Here is a 17,386-nt window from a genome sequence, read left to right as displayed (position 1 = left end):
GGGGGAAGTGGTCATTACTGTCACCGTTGAAGACAGGGAAAGACTTCTGAGCTCTCCCATAGGATTGTCTGAGAGCTCCTCAGAGAAGGTAGCGTTCCCAATCCCCCGTCCAGTATCTTCTTCTTGCATCCCCCCAGGGGTAACCGTACCTGCTGCTTCCCTAAAGTGCCCGTACATCAATGCATGGAGAAAGGGAAATAAACAAGATGAGCTCGAGATCTGTGTTCAGTCGCAGGGCCACGATCTTGTTGCAATCACTGAGAGGTGGTGGGACAGCTCGCATGACTGGAACGCAATCATGGAGAGCTACGTCCTCTTTAGGAGAGACAGGCTGGGGAAGCGAGGGGGTGGGGTTGCCCTTATGTGAGGGAGCAATTAGAGTGTACCCAGCTCCAGCCGGGGGAGAGTAATGGACAGGTGGAGAGCTTGTGAGTAAAAAGGACTGGGGACCAGGACTTTATTCTTCTGTAAGATAAATATCTCCAGTCGAATTAATGGATCACAGTTTTGAAAAAGCAGATCGGTTAAATCATTGTTTATAAAATTTAGGTACCTCAAGGGACTGTTAGATGAAGGACATAGCATATGTATCATCTCTGATCCTGCTACTGTCAAGGCTTCAATGTTCATGTCTGCAAATATCCCGTACAGGTCGTTCTGTGAAAAGGACAGATCTGTGACTAAAATGTTCTTCAGTGTCAGTGCTTTCATGGAAGTACCCAAATATCTGAAGTTATATTTTCCAATGTCCGACAATTGCTTAAAACTGTTGATATTGAAATATTCAATGGATGATTGCCATACAGTCTGAAGAAGTTCAAGAAAAATAGTCCAGTCCACTGACACATTTGTCAGTGTCAGATTTTGTAGCCTGGAGCCTTTTCTGAAATCAGGCAACAAAATTATTAGTTTTTTTACATTGCTATTAGTGATTTGTGACAATGACAGGCTTTCTGTAGTGTTTTCTATTACAACCCAATTGTAATCAACTTTGGACCGCTGATGATGTTTATGCAACAGTGTGTGAGGAATGTTTCAACAATTCGTGTCCATAAAGAACAATTCTGTTTGAATCCTGTCTGCCTCTGGGCCCTGCACTGGCAATTTAATTCTTGAACCACAGATGCAGTGTGTCCCAGTCTCCCCCTCATTCTAGTCAATTTATCACGTCTTCAGAAAACACTCCTTAAATTTATGAACCTGTTTGCTTTTGTTATTCCGGACTTCTATTTCTAACAGTTACAGCCTTTTTTCCCGTCTTCTTCGAGATTAACTTAACACTGCTATAGATGTGTCCGTGAATGGCTGGGGAAGAATGTTTTAATTACTCGTGAAGCGTCAAATAAGAAAGCTGTTTGTGTTTGATGTCTGGGAGTTTCAGAACAACTGATAAAAACTAGTGACTGTTATGGGATACTATGTGGATCTTTGGTATCTGGCTAGGAGGCCAAGAGATTAAGAGAAAGGAAAAAGAAGCTGAAGGACGGCTGGGAGACAAGACCTGCAGAAAATGTTCTATAAACTTGGAATTGTGCTGAGTGAGTACAAAGGTGAGAGGAAGACTACGAGCCTTCAGCATGAAGGCTGCCCTAGAGACCCCCAGAGGAGACTGATGCGCATGCTGTGTCTTCAACGGCTGGTTTTACGCATCGGCTAGGCACCCAGATTGCACCTGTAGGGGAAGAAACACAAGCGTAACTGCGCCCCAGGTAGATCACTTCAGCAGGGCCTAGCCATTGCCCTGTTTTCATGTCTCTGTATAACACCTTCATGCATGGTGGCTTAGAAGTTTCTGCCCCGGCATGGTGACGTACTATAGTGGGCTCAGTGCTGTCCCCAAACACACATAAATGGTTAAGTACAAAGAGAGCCTTTCCTATTCTTTCTTTTACGTCTTCAATGTCTCTGAACTTTTCTAAGTATTGTTTCATTGTTCCATTTGCCCTTTCCACTATCGCCTGTCCTGTGGAGGAGTGTGGGATGCCAGTAACATGATTGATATTCCATAATTGCATAAATCGTTTCAGTGGCCCACTATTATAAGCTGGACCATTGTCAGTCTTGATAGTGCTAGGTACCCCAAACACAGCAAAACAACTAGTGAGGTGACGCCGCACATCCCAAGCCTTTTCCCCGGGTTGTTGCAGTAGCCCATATCATGTGGCTAGAGGTATCTATCGTTACATGCAAGTATTTTAACCGTCCCAAGGCTGTAACAGGAGTGACATCCATTTGCCACACTTCATTAGCTTTCAACCCTCTTGGGTTAACTCCACACCCGGGTCCCATTCCTAAATTATGATAACTACATATGGGACAAGCCTTCACAATTGCTTGAGCGTCAGCATTAGGCAAATTGTAGGCTCGAGCTAGTCCCTTCGCGTTCTGGTGAAATATGGAATGAGCTTCTCGAGCTCGGCAAAATGGTGATAGTGGAGCTTCAGTGACTGCAGCAGCAACTAATCAGTCGGCTCGGGCATTGCCTTCTCTGAGCCCTTGTTCCCATTGATGACTGCGAATATGAATCACTGCATACGGCTTACTTCTCTGTGCGATTGCAAGCTGCAAACTTGTCAATAGTTGAACCAGTCGTCCATTCTGCACTTCTCGCAAACTTGAGTCCTCAATGCAATTGGCTATGCCTACTACACAAAGAGAGTCAGATACAACACTCAACGGAACATCCTTCCATTTTACAAACACCCATACTACTGTGGACAGTTCTAGTGTCTGTAATGAATCCTCTTTCTGAGCTTGCAAAATCTGATGTTGCCAGCCATGCTCATCCTTCCATGTCACTGCAGCAGTTCTGGAGCACTTCCCGGCATCTGTAAAGACTGTTATTGCATCTGCAACTGGTTGGGGTGATCGCTTTGGTCTACTTATCCAGCCCTGGTTTTTCATCCAGGACAAGACAGGAGATTGTAATGGTTTTGCTATTAACATGGTTCCATCATGCAATAGAGCAGTTTGCAGTTCCTCAGAATTTTGTATATACCATTCCAGATCACTTGACTTCATGGGTAACCATATGGTGTTAGGAGGGGTCCCGTCTACTTGCAAGGTTCTACTTCGTCCCTTTTTAATTAATTCTGCTCATGTGGTGATTTTTTCTTGAATTGTTCGTCGTGGCCACAACGGAGGAGCTAGCCATTCTAATACCACCGTATCTCCCTGCTTCTCCCCCGTTTTTATTTTTTCCTGAGCGACTCTGCGCCCCAGCGACTCTGCGCCCCAGCGACTCTGCGCCCCAGCGACTCTGGGTCCCTTCCATCTCGGGATATTCTATGATTCTAGGATAATCCTTGCATCACCTATCTGGCCATTTCCATCCTCAGTTTCAACACCGTTTGAACGTAACCCCTGAGCTTCTAAGGCCAATCACTTCCTTATCTGCCTCTATCCAGAGTGTGTTGTAGATATTTAGTCTCAGCTGTGGAACATGTTTGGCTGATATTGTTGCTTGGGTGCACTAAACTTCTTACTGCAAACCCCGTGATATATTGCTCTCACTTCCCTCCACTCCATTCCCCATTTCTCAACCCCATCAAGACCTTTTCTTATTTTCACAACAAAACCAGCTCTGGCTGGACCCCTGAGCAGCCCTGGATGAGCTCAGAGAGAACAAAGCTCCACAAAATCTGTCTTCATCCCCACTCCTTGGTCTCTGTTCCAGGAGTGATCCTGGGTGCCTCCACAATGTCCTTTCCTGAATGAGTTCACTCACATCATCTTGTTGCAGGGTCCTTTTGTCCAGACCACCCCAGAAACACCCTAAGTTATGTGCGCAGCACCCACTGGGACAAGCACAAAGGTCTTCAAATGCTCTTTACCTCTAGGGAGGTGTTGCTTTTGTGTGTGTGTGTGTGCGCGCTTTCCTTCGAAATCAGCATCGCACTTTGAATTTTAACTCTGGTTTACTGTTGCCAGACATAACCCTACAAATCTCAGCCTGAGATTCGGTTTGGACTCACCACTCCACTCTAGTCAAATCAGCTATTTTCCTAACCCAGCTCGGACCAGAGGTCTGCAGCTCCTCTTTGCATGCTGCTTTCCATGTTCTCAGGTTTTAAATCACCCCAGAGTGGCTGCAAAATACAAAATGCAAAAAAGGGCGTGAGGAACAATTTGTTAACTATATCAGGAAGGAGAAAGGGAGAGGGTCATTCACAAGCTTCAGCAGCTCTTGATTTCTCAGGGCTGCCCTGATGCCCAGCACACAGATACATCTGTCAGGGTCCCTCACCTACCAGGAGCCCATGAAACAGCAGGGCTGTTGAAACAGCCATGAAACACAAGGACAACTTTCCCAGTCTTTCACGGACACTGTTTTGAATCCCACTGACTTGTTTGCTTCTATGAGGATTGCCATCATTGTACACCAGACAGCCTCAGACCCCTCATTCATCCTTAAAGAAAGGCAGAGTTTTCCTGGAGATCAAAAACCTCTCTGCTTTTTACAAGGTTGATTCATGCAGGCTTTGATGTGAACTGCCCTTCAAAAAGCCACTCGACAGGTGAACAGAGAAGCCAGCTTGAGTTCTTAGCTAGCAATACAATAAGCCTCATCTATTTTCATACAGCCAAATCTCTTTCTGTTTGATGAGATCATGCAATTAACCTCTTCACAGCAGGCAGAGCTAAGACCGACCAGGTGTTTTCAGCATGCTTTGTGCTCACCTCTGTGGTGGCCTCTCAGGGAGGATTTAGCATCATCTACCCTATCCCTGGCAAGGGGAGACATCAGAAACTGCACTGACTAATGGTCAAAACACCTGGACTGGCTTCCTACCTCTGCTACTGATGCCCTACAAAGCTGTGGGGAAATGCATGGCCTTTTTTCTAGAGTCCGAGTATTTCCCCATTTTTTGGCCATCTTGAGAGAACAGCCTAGTGCTTCAAGCTTCAAAGTGCTTTGTGAAATGGGAACAGAGTTGCAGGACAGCAGCAGCAACAAAATCCACTTCTTTTTGGGTTGTGCTGTGGGAGCTAAGCCCAACCCAACCACAGCTATCACATCTCATCAGTGCACTCAAGCCCTTCAGAAAAGTTCATTGAAAGTTAGTGTAAATAATAAATTTAATGGGGGAAAAAAAAATGAATTTCAGAGCTGTGCTAGGCAGGGAGCACTTCCTGAGAAATCAAGGGCACCCTGGGTTTGGATGTCTTCACAGGACCAACCTGTGGAGCAGGGAATATTCTCTGTGCCCTGTCCCTGCAGCTTTGTTTCTTTCTCTGACTGTTTTTCTGTAGCACCAGAGCCAGGAAACACACCGTGTGCCTCTGGATGACACCAGACCATGTGAGCCAAGGCTTGAAGGATACTTTAGCCAGCCCTGAGGGCAGAGGGTTGTGACAACCAAGGAGCTGCAAGTGTCAGCTTGCAAGTCTGGCTGAAATGTGCAGGTCTGCAGGAGGGAGGGGAGCTGCTAAGAGTCATTGACAGTACACACACTGCACCAAGAGCTTTATTCCTCCTTCCTCTGCCTTTTCTTTTCTCTTCCCTTCCCATTGCAGAGCAAAAAACAGACAAAAGCAATTTCCCAGTGAAGCAGTGCAGGCACAGAGCAGGGCCTGGCAGACACAAGACACTTGCATTAGATAACTCCTGGGGTGATGCAGGCGTGGAGGGGGGAAGCTGTGGAGCCCCATTTTCCGTATGTGCCAGCAGAGCAGAGGTGGGGCATCCTGCCTGCTGCAGGGAGGAGCACCCAGCTGCCCCGCTGCATTTGCAAACAGGATCACGGAGCCCTGCCAGCAACTCCCCTTCCTGCCAGGCCACAGATTGCTCAGGGCAGAGCACAGCTCTGGCAGCACCTGCATCCGACAGCCAAGGAGACCGGTGACCAGGAGACAGCAGAAATGAGGATGTGGAGAAACAGAGAGAGGTTTAGCAAACCAGAAACAATGCAGGCCTCATGGGAACAAAGAAGAGCAAGAGAAAGCAAGCCCTGAAGTTGGGCAAGCAGCAAAATGAGCAGGAAAAAAAACTGTTGAGCTTTCTGCTTTAAATATTGGGGATGTCAAAGCATGTAGGTGAATAACTGAGCTGCAAGGAGACTTGCTGGCACCAAGTCTTTGCAGAGGGGAACTGAAAGAATGAAGTAAAGCAAAGACGTGGCTTGGACCCCAGTGGGAGAAGAAATCACTTCAAGATGGACAAGTTTCGGATGATCTTCCAGTTCCTCCAGTCCAACCAGGAGTCCTTCATGAACGGCATCTGTGGGATCATGGCCCTCGCCAGCGCCCAGCTGTACTCAGCCTTCGATTTCAACTGCCCCTGCCTGCCGCGCTACAACCTGGCCTACGGGCTGGGCGTCCTCCTGGTGCCCCCCCTCATCCTGTTCCTGCTGGGCTTCGTGCTGAACAACAACGTGTCCATGCTGGCGGAGGAGTGGAGGCGGCCCCGGGGCCGGCGGGGGAAGGACGGGGCCGTGCTGCGCTACATGTTCTGCTCCATGGCGCAGCGAGCCATGATCGCCCCGGCCGTCTGGGTGTCGGTGACGCTGCTGGATGGGAAGTGCATCACGTGCGCCTTCTGCACCTCGCTGCCCGTGGGGGCCCTGGGCAACGCCAGCCACCCCGGGCTCTCCCTGGAGGAGATGAAGAGGGTCTTGGCCCGCATCCCCTGCAAGGAGATTTACGATGGGCAGGAGCTCATCGCCAATGAAGTGGCCGTCAGGTACCTGCGGTGCATCTCGCAGGTAAGAGGTGTTGGGACCATGCCCTGGCTGGTGGTTTAGGGTTAGGCACCGCCAGCCTTAGCTTTTCCCTCGAGGGAGTTGAAATAAAGCTGCAGGAGGAGGGACGGGCAGTTTTGCGGGGGTATGAGTTGTTCATACTCAGCCCCATTCACACTGATAATTCAGTCCCTCCTCTTCCACGTGTCATGCTTACGGGTGCTCACAGCAGCCAGAGCTGTTTAGGGCAAGTTCAGGGGTTGACGTGGTCGTTACTCCGTGGCTGTCACCCGCTCTCGTAACCCACCAGTCACCCGTGGCTGCTCTGGCTGCTTGTTATAACTTGTGGAAGCGATGGGCTGATAACCATCTATGCCGCTTGCTGCTTGCTGTGAAACAGCTGGCATGTGTTTATTAACCTCACCAGGCAGCAACAAATGAAGAAGTGCCACTAACTCCTTGTCCTGTGCTTAATTCTTCCCAAGCCCTGCCTCTGGCCACAGTTGGAGACAGGATGGTCCAACCCACTCTGACCACTCATCCTGCTTAAAAGCTCCTTTCCCTGCCCCCCTTAGGGAATATAGGAATAAATTATCCCCATTTTCAGAACAGAAATGGAGTCATAGGGTCTTCTCCCAGACACAGGAAGATTTCCCTGGGCAGACCCTAATTCCCAGCTGCCGGGAAGCTCTAGGAGCTGCATCACAGGGGGTGCTGCCTGGACAGACCCCAGCCAGGTAGATGTTCAGTGGGGTCACCTCATGAGCCATGAGCATAGATTGGGGCTGGCTCTGCCCTCTTCTGTCCCTCCCTGTCACATCCCACTATCAGGGCATCCCATTACCACTGATCCCAGTGAGCACAAATGTCACAGAAGTCCAACAGCTTGGGAAAAGGGGGTGTTTGTGGTCTGCCCATGATGGGTCCAGTCTCACCCCTCACCCCTGCAGGCCCTGGGCTGGTGCTTCATGCTGCTGATGACCACGCTGGCTTTCTTGGTCAGATCCCTCCGGCCCTGCTTCACCCAAGCTGCCTTCCTGAAGAGCAGGTACTGGTCCCACTACATCGACATCGAGCGCAAGCTGTTTGACGAGACCTGCACCGAGCACGCCAGGAGCTTTGCCAAGGTCTGCATCCAGCAGTTCTTCCAGGGCATGAGCACGGACATGGAGACTGCTCACTGCCACCTGCCCAAAAAAAAACCCACGGATGATGGGGAAGCTTCCGAGAAGCTCTTGGGCATCACTGACCAGGGTACCATGAACACGGCCCTGAAAAGCTGGCACAGGTGTAAGCCCCCGTTGCACCTCCACCCAGATGCCCCATCCCGTGGCAATGGCTGGGCTGGGGAAGGGCAGCCCCCCCTGCAGCCCCCCCCAGAGCCCCCAGCACCTCGGAAGGAAATGGCTGCCTACTACAGCCGCGTGTGAGCGGAGGCAGAGCCGCACTTTTGGGAGAGGGGCTGCAAGGGGATGTGCATCCAAAGGGCAGTGCTGGCACCCAGGTGATCCCATCTGCTCCCCAAATGCAGTTCTACATCCTGGGTAATGGAGGCAAGGAGCTTTGGGCTGCCCGAGGCTGTGATGGAGAAGTCCTTGGGCTGCCAGTGGGCATGACATTGTGTGTCCCATGCCACAGGTTTGTGTGGTGGCAGTTGCTGAGGTGGATGATGCCAGATGTGCAAAACTTCCCTTCTTTTACCACGTGCACCTACAAGCCTGTGATAGAGCTGGAGCAGGGACAGCTCCTTGCAATGCTGGGCAGCACTCTTGGATTCGGGCACTATTAAAAATTCCTCCATAGGGAATCAAGCTGGGATGGCCCTCTCACTCTGAGACATGAAACCCCAAAAGTCTCCCCATTACCATCTCTATTTTACTATCCCCTCCAGACACATACAGTTTCCATGCCGTGAGGAACTTTAAAATAAATTTGACCCAAAAAATGAACTAGTAAAGGGGTATCCCACACTGCATTACCCATGATAACAGTGCAGTCGGGTGTCATGGGTACAATTCAAGGAGGGGGCTGCCAAGACAAGGAGAGCAGCCATCGCTCAGCAGCACAGAGGGTAGGTGCCAGGCTGACCCCCTGCCATGGATTTTCTGCAGGACGATCAGCCCATCCTTGTAGCTTTACCTGGATTCCCCCCGGCACACAGCCCGGATGTTTGTTTAAGGAGCCAGCAACAAATAAATAATTCAGGCTTGCCGTTCCAGCTCTGCGCTTAGGCACGAGGAGTCATAAAGGCTGTTTACAAAAGCTGTTGGGTTTCTTTATTTGAATACAATGACAAGGACCTGAGGTGGCACGCGGAGGCTGGCAGCGAGCTGGCCGCGGCCTGTGGTGGAGCTGGGGTGGCCGCGTTGGCTGTGGGGAGGCAACACTGTCCCTGTGCAACACCGTGTGGGTGCTGATTTCCCTAAAACCTGGAGATCACGGGGCACAGGCCCTCAAGGTGACTATGGAAATCTCCACGTTCCCTGATGGCCCTGATTTCATTAGCAGCGTGCAGGAAAACCCCTTTTGCAAATACGAATTTCACCCCTGCCGCGTCCCTTTCTAAACGCTCATCCCCTTGAAATTTTTCCTACTGCGTTCTTGTTCAAACCGACCCATTATGGCTCACCGGTTACTGAGGTGACTGTCTTGCACATAAACCTTAATTACTGGTGTGCTACTCCACAGAGGCTGTGGGGAGAGGAGAACAAAGGACAAAAATGACAATGAAATTCTCCAAGCCGCTCTGCGGGAGCAAGAACGAGCCCATAGTCAAGGGCAGGCTGAATCTGGCTGACTCCCAGGAGAAAGGAGCATGACACAGATTTATCATTAATCTTCACACCCCAAACTTTAATTAAGGCACCTGCCCAGAAATTAATAGGCACAAAACCTGATTTACAAAGCAAAGGAGATTAAAAGATAAAGGTGGTTTCCACTCCTACTATTTGCAGCTCAGCGCTGTTAATGGCTCACTCCACATCCCACCACAGTGGTGATTAGAATATGGGGCTGGCAGGCTCCACAGCAGATCCATCAAGATACCAAGGCATTCGTGTGCATGTGCAAAGAGAAGCTTTTGGAGTTTTAATCTAGATTTTGAAATTATAGCCCTGCCCCACACAGTGACTGGCAGAGTACCCACAGCGCAGGCAGCGTGTCCTCTTTGTGTTGGCACTTTGTCCTGGCAGCTTCCCTGGATTTGGGGGATGTATTTCATTACTGTTGGGAGCAGACACCTCACTGGGGGACCCAGTACGGCCTCTGTGGTCTCAACTGGGCTGTGGTCCCAGAGTGCAGGGCCTGGTTGGCAGCAGGGCCCCAAGCAGAGATGTGGGACTGCCACAGGGTGCAGCACATCCCAACACCACCGAGCTGCAAAAAAAACCTCCTGGGGCTGGGCAAGCGTTGAGAGGTCAGGTCTGGAGCCAAACCCACATCTGGGGTAGGGAAGAGGACTCAGGGCAAAAATTGCAGCTGGACTGCAGACATCAGGCTTGGCTCGGGTTTGCTTTAGGCAGAGGGAACATGGGTGTTGCTGAAGGTTTTCTTGGGCTAAATACATCCTCTGGGGAGGGCTGAGCTTAACCCTGGGGACATGGTGACAAGGATGCTGCCAAAAGAGAATGGGAGAGCCTCTGGCCACCGAGACAGGCTGGAGCTGGAGGACAAACAGCAGAGAGGAGGGAGAGACGCTAGGAGAAAGTGTGGCGTCCTCCACTGCCTTCCAGGCATCAGACTGCAGAGGAAGTGGAAAGCGGAAAAGCAGAGGGGGCAGGAATGCGTTGTGCTTGCCAAATTGTGGGCTGCACCCAGCCCCCCCATCCCGTCCCGGCTTGCCCCAGACCCAAACCATGGCACTGCATGGCAGCCATCACTCCCCTCTGCTCGCCCCATGAGAGTGGGTCTGTCCCGAGCAGCAGGAAACGAAACCCGATGGAGCTCGTGATGCCGGTTTCCTGCTTCTCCCGAAAACCCAGCCAGACTGGCATCTTCCCCGCTGGCTCAGCCAGCTCTCGGGCACGAAAGCAGCAGTTCCTGTCCCTTCTCCTGGGACCAAGGGCTTCTTCTCCCGTGCTGCCCCTGCCTGCTTAGCTCAAATCCCACCCTCAGTACCAGTGGATCCATCCAGCATCCCCTGAGGAGCATGGGGGCTGCATCCAGCCTCCAGGCTGGGGGCTTCGGAGTTTCCCCTTCATGCTCCAGCAAGGCATCCATCACTCCTGTCCTCCAGGCAGACCCGGTTCCCTCCACAGCCAGCATCTGCACAGCTGTGTGGCAGATCTGGAAAAGGACGAAGTGATTTTTCCAGTGACTCATTCTCGGTCTTTCCTTTTTTTTTTTTTTTTCGTTTTAAAGGCACATCCTCAGCCTTGCACCCAGCAGAAGCCAAATGCCTGCTCATTGCCCCACCCAAGCACAGGGCCCGAGAACAACCCCCGCCCTCCTCCCAAAAGCTGACAGCCGAGGGCACGTTGCAGACTGAAAAAGGAAGCTGCCGAACTCCAACGCTGTTTTTACCCACTTTCACTTTGTCCATCAGCCTGGCCAAAGCTGGACCCCCCCTGCTGCACAACCTCCCTCGCTGCTGGGAAAGCCCCGCACCCGGAGCCCGCGCAAAAACCAGGCAAGTTGCTGAGAAAGCTCCAGAACTGATTTCAACAGCCTTCCAAGTAAGTGACTTCATTTTTTACTTGCTTTCATGGATGCTTCAGGGAAAGGCTAACACAGATTGCTAAACAACGATCTGCTGAAAACATCTCTTCCCTTCCAATCCTACCCCTCCCTCTCCTAGCCAGGCAGCTTAAGCCAAAATCAAAGGAAGGTAGCCCCCGCACCCCCCAGAAAAACAATTCTTTGCCAGCTCCTCTTAATTTTGCTTTGCCTGGTGCCAGACTCTGGCAGGGAGGTTGCAAGGCCTTGTTTATCAGTGGTAGTTGCTGCTCTCCCTAATAATAGGCCTTTGAACCCTACGTGCCAGTGCAAGTTTGTAGGTTCGGTGCCCTGCTGCAAAGGCTGCACACCATGAAGCATGGCAACCCGAGCTGCAGGCCTGATGTGCTGTCATGTGGCTGTAGTTTTGGGCTGGTCTGGCTCCTTTAATGCAGGAGTTTTGCATATGGAAAGCTGGGAAGATGCAGGAAGAAATTAAGTGCCTTGGCTGCTTATGCTTGAGCTGGGTGATAGCATGGCTTTAAGGGGATTGCCATGGGTTAGACAGAGCGGGGAAACAAGGCTAAATTTCTAGCTCAGTTTCCTTTTGCTTCCCTGTGGAGGAACCAAGCAAAACAGGCTTTGGGGGGGGGGGGGGGGGGGGGAAGTGGGGTGGTTGGGCAGAAGATGCACTAGAGCACAAGATGTAGTTAAAGCACAATGCCTGAGCAAGCATTGTAAAAGAGGCTGTGGGAAACATTTGTCTCATCTGCACCAATGCCCCCATAGCCTTTTCTCTGCAGGTGGGGCTGGCCCAGGGCCACCTTGCCCTGTGCATGCTGAGGGGGAGATGCAAGCATCAGGGTAGCTGTGTGGGGGTCAGGGCTGTCCAGGAGCTCTCTGCAAGGATGTGCACCGATGCTGGCACTGGAGGATGTTAGTCAGGCACCCAGGTCCCTCCTGCATCCAGCAAGCCACAGTGGCAGCAGTTCCCCTGAAGTCCAAGGGTTTCGTCACAGGGTGAGGGCTTTCCCAGCAAGCGAGGCAGTTGAGGCTTCCTGAGATAAAACCACACAAGTGTGCACCGTAGATACGAAGTAAACCAAGAAATTAAACACAGTTTGCACAGCTTGGTTACCACAGGAGAGGAGGAAGGGGCATCACTGCACAGCTCAGGTGCACTCCCCAATTATTACCCTGTCCTTCAAAAAAAATCAAATAAAAATCAGGATATGTACTTTCCCAGACTTGATCCTCACTCAGCACCAGTCCTACCCAGTATAACCAGTGTTGTACTGAGAGAAGTGCTGGAGGAAGACACACAGCACGGTGCATTGCTGGCACCGAGGTGTCAAGGGACAACTGTAGGCTGGTGGAAAGAGGCTGAGCCGGGCCTGTAGGCCAGAAGGGCACGTACAGTTATGTCAGCCAACTGTGGGAGAGAAAGATCACCCTACCACACCCAGTAGTAGCAACAACTCCTAGGTAATTGTAGGCCAAGCTGTATCTGCATGTGATGTTTGCATCTTGGATCATCATGATAAGATTTGCTTTCCCAGAAAGTAACGTCCTTAGCTGGCACCAGCAGTGCCCTCAGCACCTCCTTGCTCCGTTCCTGAGTCTCACACTAGGGGAATAGGGCTGCAGTATTTTGGGGCTGCCACTATGGGCAGGACAAGGGAAATCACATGCAGGGCAGCAGGACACCATCCTAAAGCAGGGTCTCAGTCCCAAGCTGCTTCCTTCCCACTCCCCCCCCCTTCTGCTGCCTCATCCTCCACACCCCATCTCCCTGCACCCAAACCTGCCAGACAAACTACCAGCACCCTGAGGCCCACCTCCTGCTGCCTCCCTGACGTACCTTAGGCTATTACTAACTACTAACTCATCACATTGTAGGGGAGGGGGGCAAATCCCACAGTGCTCACAAGGGAGCACAGCATTGGCATGCTGTGTGTGTGTGCCTGAGCTGAAGCGTGAGTCAGGAGCAATGCTGGGGCCACATCCCAGCCCCAGTGCTCCAGTCCAGTTTCCCCAGTAACACAGCATCCTCCTTCATTGCAGGCTTGGGAAATCGAGCATCCAGTGGTAACTCCACTGGTAAATCACTTCTGTGGGAGGTGACTAAAGCCAGAGAAAAGACAACGAACGTGTGAACAACAGGGGAAGAAACAACTGTCCCCTTGCTAATCTTTGCTGCAGAAATATTTTTGGAGAATTTAGTAGGAAACTGAAGAGTCTGAGTTTTCCCTTCTTGCTTAGGCTGAATCCCTCTTCAACCCATTTTGAAGCATCCCTAACATTAGCAGCCAAGGGCTTGGGGCACCAGCTGGATGGAACAGCAGTGAAGGTGGTGTGTTCCCAGAACAGCCCCGTGCATGTCAGCAGGCCCAACGCCACTTCACCCCGCATCGTTGTGCCCCTTGGTGCTGGGACAAGAGCCAGCACGACCCCCTGCTGCTCCAGGCACCTCTCAGGCCCCAGCCCTAGGACGAGATGGCCGCCCTCGTCGCCGAAAACTTCCGCTTCCTCTCCTTGTTCTTCAAGAGCAAAGATGTGATGATCTTCAACGGCCTGGTGGCCCTGGGCACAGTGGGTAGCGAGGAGCTCTTCTCCGTCGTTGCCTTCAACTGTCCCTGCTCCCCAGCCCGTAACTACATCTACGGGCTGGCTGCCATCGGTGTCCCAGCTCTGGCCCTCTTCCTCATCGGCGTCATCTGGAACAACCACACCTGGAACCTAGTGGCTGAGTGCCACAAGCGTGGCACCAAGAATTTCTCCACTGCCGCCACTTTCCTCCTCTTTGGCTCCATCATGGGCCGGGCGGCTGTGGCACCCGTCACCTGGTCGGTCATCTCGCTGCTGCGGGGGGAGGCTTACATCTGTGCCCTCAGCGAGTTTGTCAAGCCATCCTCCCTGGACAAGTTCCCGGCTGAGTACGGAGCTGAGATGCTGGCAAGGTTCCCCTGTAAAGACATACCATCGAACCTCACCAAGTTCAGGGATGAGGTGACACGGAGGCTGAGATACGAGTCCCAGGTAGGCATGCTGGGGAGAGAGCTGCATGGAGCGGGTAAGACTGCCTTGATACATCCTAACACAGCTTCTCTATTCTCAGCTCTTTGGCTGGCTGCTCATCGGGATCGTCGCAGTCCTGGTTTTCCTCACCAAGTGCCTGAAACACTGCTGTTCGCCACTGAGCTACCGGCAGGAGGCCTACTGGTCCCAGTACCGCGCCAACGAGGACAAGCTCTTTCGCCGCACAGCTGAGGTCCACTCCAGGATCCTGGCAGCCAACAACGTGAAGCATTTCTTTGGTTTTGTGGCGTTGGACAAGGAGGAGAAGGAGTTGGTGCAGGAGTTCCCGGTGGAAGGTGTCCAGCCAAGCCCCCAGTGGAACGCCATCACGGGTGTCTACATCTACCGGGAGAACAAGGGCTTCCCCCTCTACAGCCGGCTCCACAAATGGGCCAAAGGTGTGGAAGGGAATGGGCCAACGCCAGAGGGCCATGAAATGCTCTTTTTGGCTTCTTAACACAGACAGGCGCTGGGAGCAGTTCCCCAGACTGCCTGAGAGGCCTATCAGTATCGGTGTGCAGCTGATGGATTCACTGGGAATATTGCTCCCAGCAGGATTATTTTTCTCAGAAGGTAAAAAGGGATCAACAGCCTCAAGGTAGAGGCCGATAAGCAATACAGTGAACTCAGGAACCCCTCCTCTGGAGAAAACCATCTTGCCAATGATCCCAGAGATACAAGGTGAGCAAACAGCAGATGCACACCTTACCTCCAGGCTGGTGGTGAGCCCTGCCGCCTAATCACCAGCAGAAACCTCAGGGAGCAAGAGGTGGGACCATTTCTAACTGTGACTACTGCAGTCCCACCCATCTTACCCCCAACCCCAGCAGGGCTAGCCCTAGCCTTCCCACACACCCACCTTCTTACGCCATTCTGCAGTGCCTGTTATACAGAAAGGTCATGGAGTGCTTTACAGACTTCCCAGAGCAGGACAAGAGGGAAGCAGTGGGTAAATACCTGTGGCAGGAGGGATGCAGTAACAGCTGGGAAGGAGTGGGTCAGTAATACAGCAGCACACCAAATAATCAAGAGACTAAGGCAGGAGGAATCAGCAATGTTCCTGGTATTCAGAAAGACAGCGTAATTACAAAGCTGAAATTTGGGTAGGACACCAAACTCTTTGTCCTTATTGAAGTGCCTAGCAATCTCTAATGAGCCCAAAGGGTTGCAGCCATGAGTTTATAACTCTGAAGATGGCACCGTCAGCAGAATAGCTTTCAGGTAAGCTGGCTGGGTAGAAGAGCAGTACTCGCAGTGAATCACAGCACTGTCTGCAGCTCATCGCATTGCTCACCCATCACTGGATGAGAGTCCTGCTTGTTTGTGTTGATGAGTTGCAGCAAGACCCCGGCCAGAATTAGTTATATACATATAATTATATATACACACATACACGCACACTGAGTAATTATACTTAGCTGTACTAATGGAGCATCTTTCTTCCAAGGTAAAGGGGCAAGAAGCTTGCCTGCCAAAATACATTACATAAACTTACCTGCTGCATTGACACCGTAGCCCTACGGTGACAGGAGACAGTGGGAATGGGATAGGGGGGCACAGCCATCTCCCTACTCTTCCACCACTGAACTTCCTTAAAAACTCCTTTCACTACTTTAAATGGTCCCTGCAGCAGACTCTCTTTTAGGGATTTAACTGTACTGAGAGAGATGTACCAAAGAGGTATAATATTACTGCCATTGCTGTGATGTTGTGCTGACTTTGGCCTACAGGCTATTCTTATGGTACTGCCATCCCTTTTCACCCTGTACACCTAACGGTTAAGAATTGGCAGGAGTCTGGTTTTTCTACTTGGACTGTTCCATCATAGATGCAACTTCCATTTACATTGTGCCTTTTACTGAAAAGCCTTGAACTGTTCAAAAACACAACTCAAACCCACTGAACTCAGAGGGGCTTAAGCACAAAGAGATTTGAAATAAACTATTAAACTAGTTATTTTTCATTGCCTTCTGATTTTTTTTTCTCCTCAGAGGGGCACAAAAGGCATATTTTAGTATTCTCTTTGAACCTAAAAACTGGGTATTTTTTCTATTAAACATCCACATCTCTTCCAGTTTCTAGATAGAAACACCGCTTTTTAGTTTTTCCTGGATTAAGTATTGCAGATTTTGTACGTCAGAACACACGACTGCAGCAAGGAAAACATATTTAGATATCTCTTTGCAAATATGTCCCCTTGCAAGGAATAGCTGGGAGGTATTCCCTCACTGAAAGGGAGGGCTATGCCTCTTAATGGATGATTCGTCCCAGGACCCCTGCTCAGCTTCTCCACATGTTTGCCTTGCATTTGTGGGAAGACCCAGCTCCCAACTGCACCATCAACTAATCTGCAGGAACGATCATATGCAAGTTAAACAAAACTGCATTAATGTGAGATGAAAGAGTTAATTTGCATTTCTCCTCATTGGCCCTCAGGTACAAACATGCATACACGCATGCCACCCCCACACGCAGGTCAGGAGATGCGAGGTAACTTGCTGAAACAGTCGCATGTGTCTATTCCTCCTCATTTACTTCTCCCACCTCTCCTTTGTGATAGTCCTAGTTTTTCCTTTGAACCACCTCCACTGCCACTTCCTCCTCCTCCCCTTCTCTCCTTTGAAGGAGGGGGACAAGACATATAATGCTTGTGAAATAATTTGTTTATCCTAAGAACACAGCATAAGCACAGCACACCCTTCGCTCTGCTTGCTTTTCTCTCCTCACCATTAACTCCAGCTGTTTTCCATGTGTTGGGATGGGCCAGAGCCTTGTCCTCCCTCTTCTTGGAGAGGTTTATTTACTGGGATGCTGACAGTGAGGAGTAGAACAAGCCCCTGCAGTCAGAAATACTTGTTTGCAATTGGTAAGGATTTTTTCCTCCCTTCTTCTGCAACCCTGAGCAGTTCCTGATAACACAGTCCTGGGCTTCTGGCCCACCAGTACCCTCATGAATATTCCTCCCTGCTAAGGCA

General features: G+C 50.8%; 2 protein-coding genes across 2 annotated transcripts; both read left to right on the top strand.

Annotated features, from left to right (window-relative positions):
* The first annotated feature begins 5,785 nt into the window (after positions 1-5,785).
* On the top strand, positions 5,786-8,625 carry CALHM1 (calcium homeostasis modulator 1). Its single transcript, XM_068689329.1, has 2 exons — positions 5,786-6,704; positions 7,631-8,625. The coding sequence occupies exons 1-2, from the start codon at positions 6,156-6,158 to the stop codon at positions 8,108-8,110; spliced, it is 1,029 nt and encodes a 342-aa protein (XP_068545430.1). The 5' UTR covers positions 5,786-6,155; the 3' UTR covers positions 8,111-8,625.
* Positions 8,626-10,569: 1,944 nt separating this feature from the next.
* On the top strand, positions 10,570-16,369 carry CALHM2 (calcium homeostasis modulator family member 2). Its single transcript, XM_068688366.1, has 3 exons — positions 10,570-11,353; positions 13,398-14,372; positions 14,452-16,369. Exons 2-3 carry the CDS (start codon positions 13,830-13,832, stop codon positions 14,866-14,868), a joined length of 960 nt encoding a protein of 319 aa, XP_068544467.1. The 5' UTR covers positions 10,570-11,353; positions 13,398-13,829; the 3' UTR covers positions 14,869-16,369.
* Positions 16,370-17,386: the final 1,017 nt, after the last annotated feature.

This window comes from Anas acuta, chromosome 7 (assembly GCF_963932015.1).
Source record: "Anas acuta chromosome 7, bAnaAcu1.1, whole genome shotgun sequence".
In the NCBI taxonomy this organism is placed as follows: domain Eukaryota; kingdom Metazoa; phylum Chordata; class Aves; order Anseriformes; family Anatidae; genus Anas; species Anas acuta.
Note: the sequence above shows the minus strand (reverse complement) of the source record. Positions and strands in the feature narration are given on the sequence as shown.

Excerpts from the sequence above, each read along its gene's own strand:
- CALHM1 (XM_068689329.1), top strand. The coding sequence starts at position 6,156 with ATGGACAAGTTTCGGATGATCTTCCAGTTCCTCCAGTCCAACCAGGAG. Across the intron at positions 6,705-7,630 it reads ACCTGCGGTGCATCTCGCAG|GCCCTGGGCTGGTGCTTCAT; the intron begins GTAAGAGGTGTT and ends TCACCCCTGCAG.
- CALHM2 (XM_068688366.1), top strand. The coding sequence starts at position 13,830 with ATGGCCGCCCTCGTCGCCGAAAACTTCCGCTTCCTCTCCTTGTTCTTC. Across the intron at positions 14,373-14,451 it reads GGCTGAGATACGAGTCCCAG|CTCTTTGGCTGGCTGCTCAT; the intron begins GTAGGCATGCTG and ends CTCTATTCTCAG.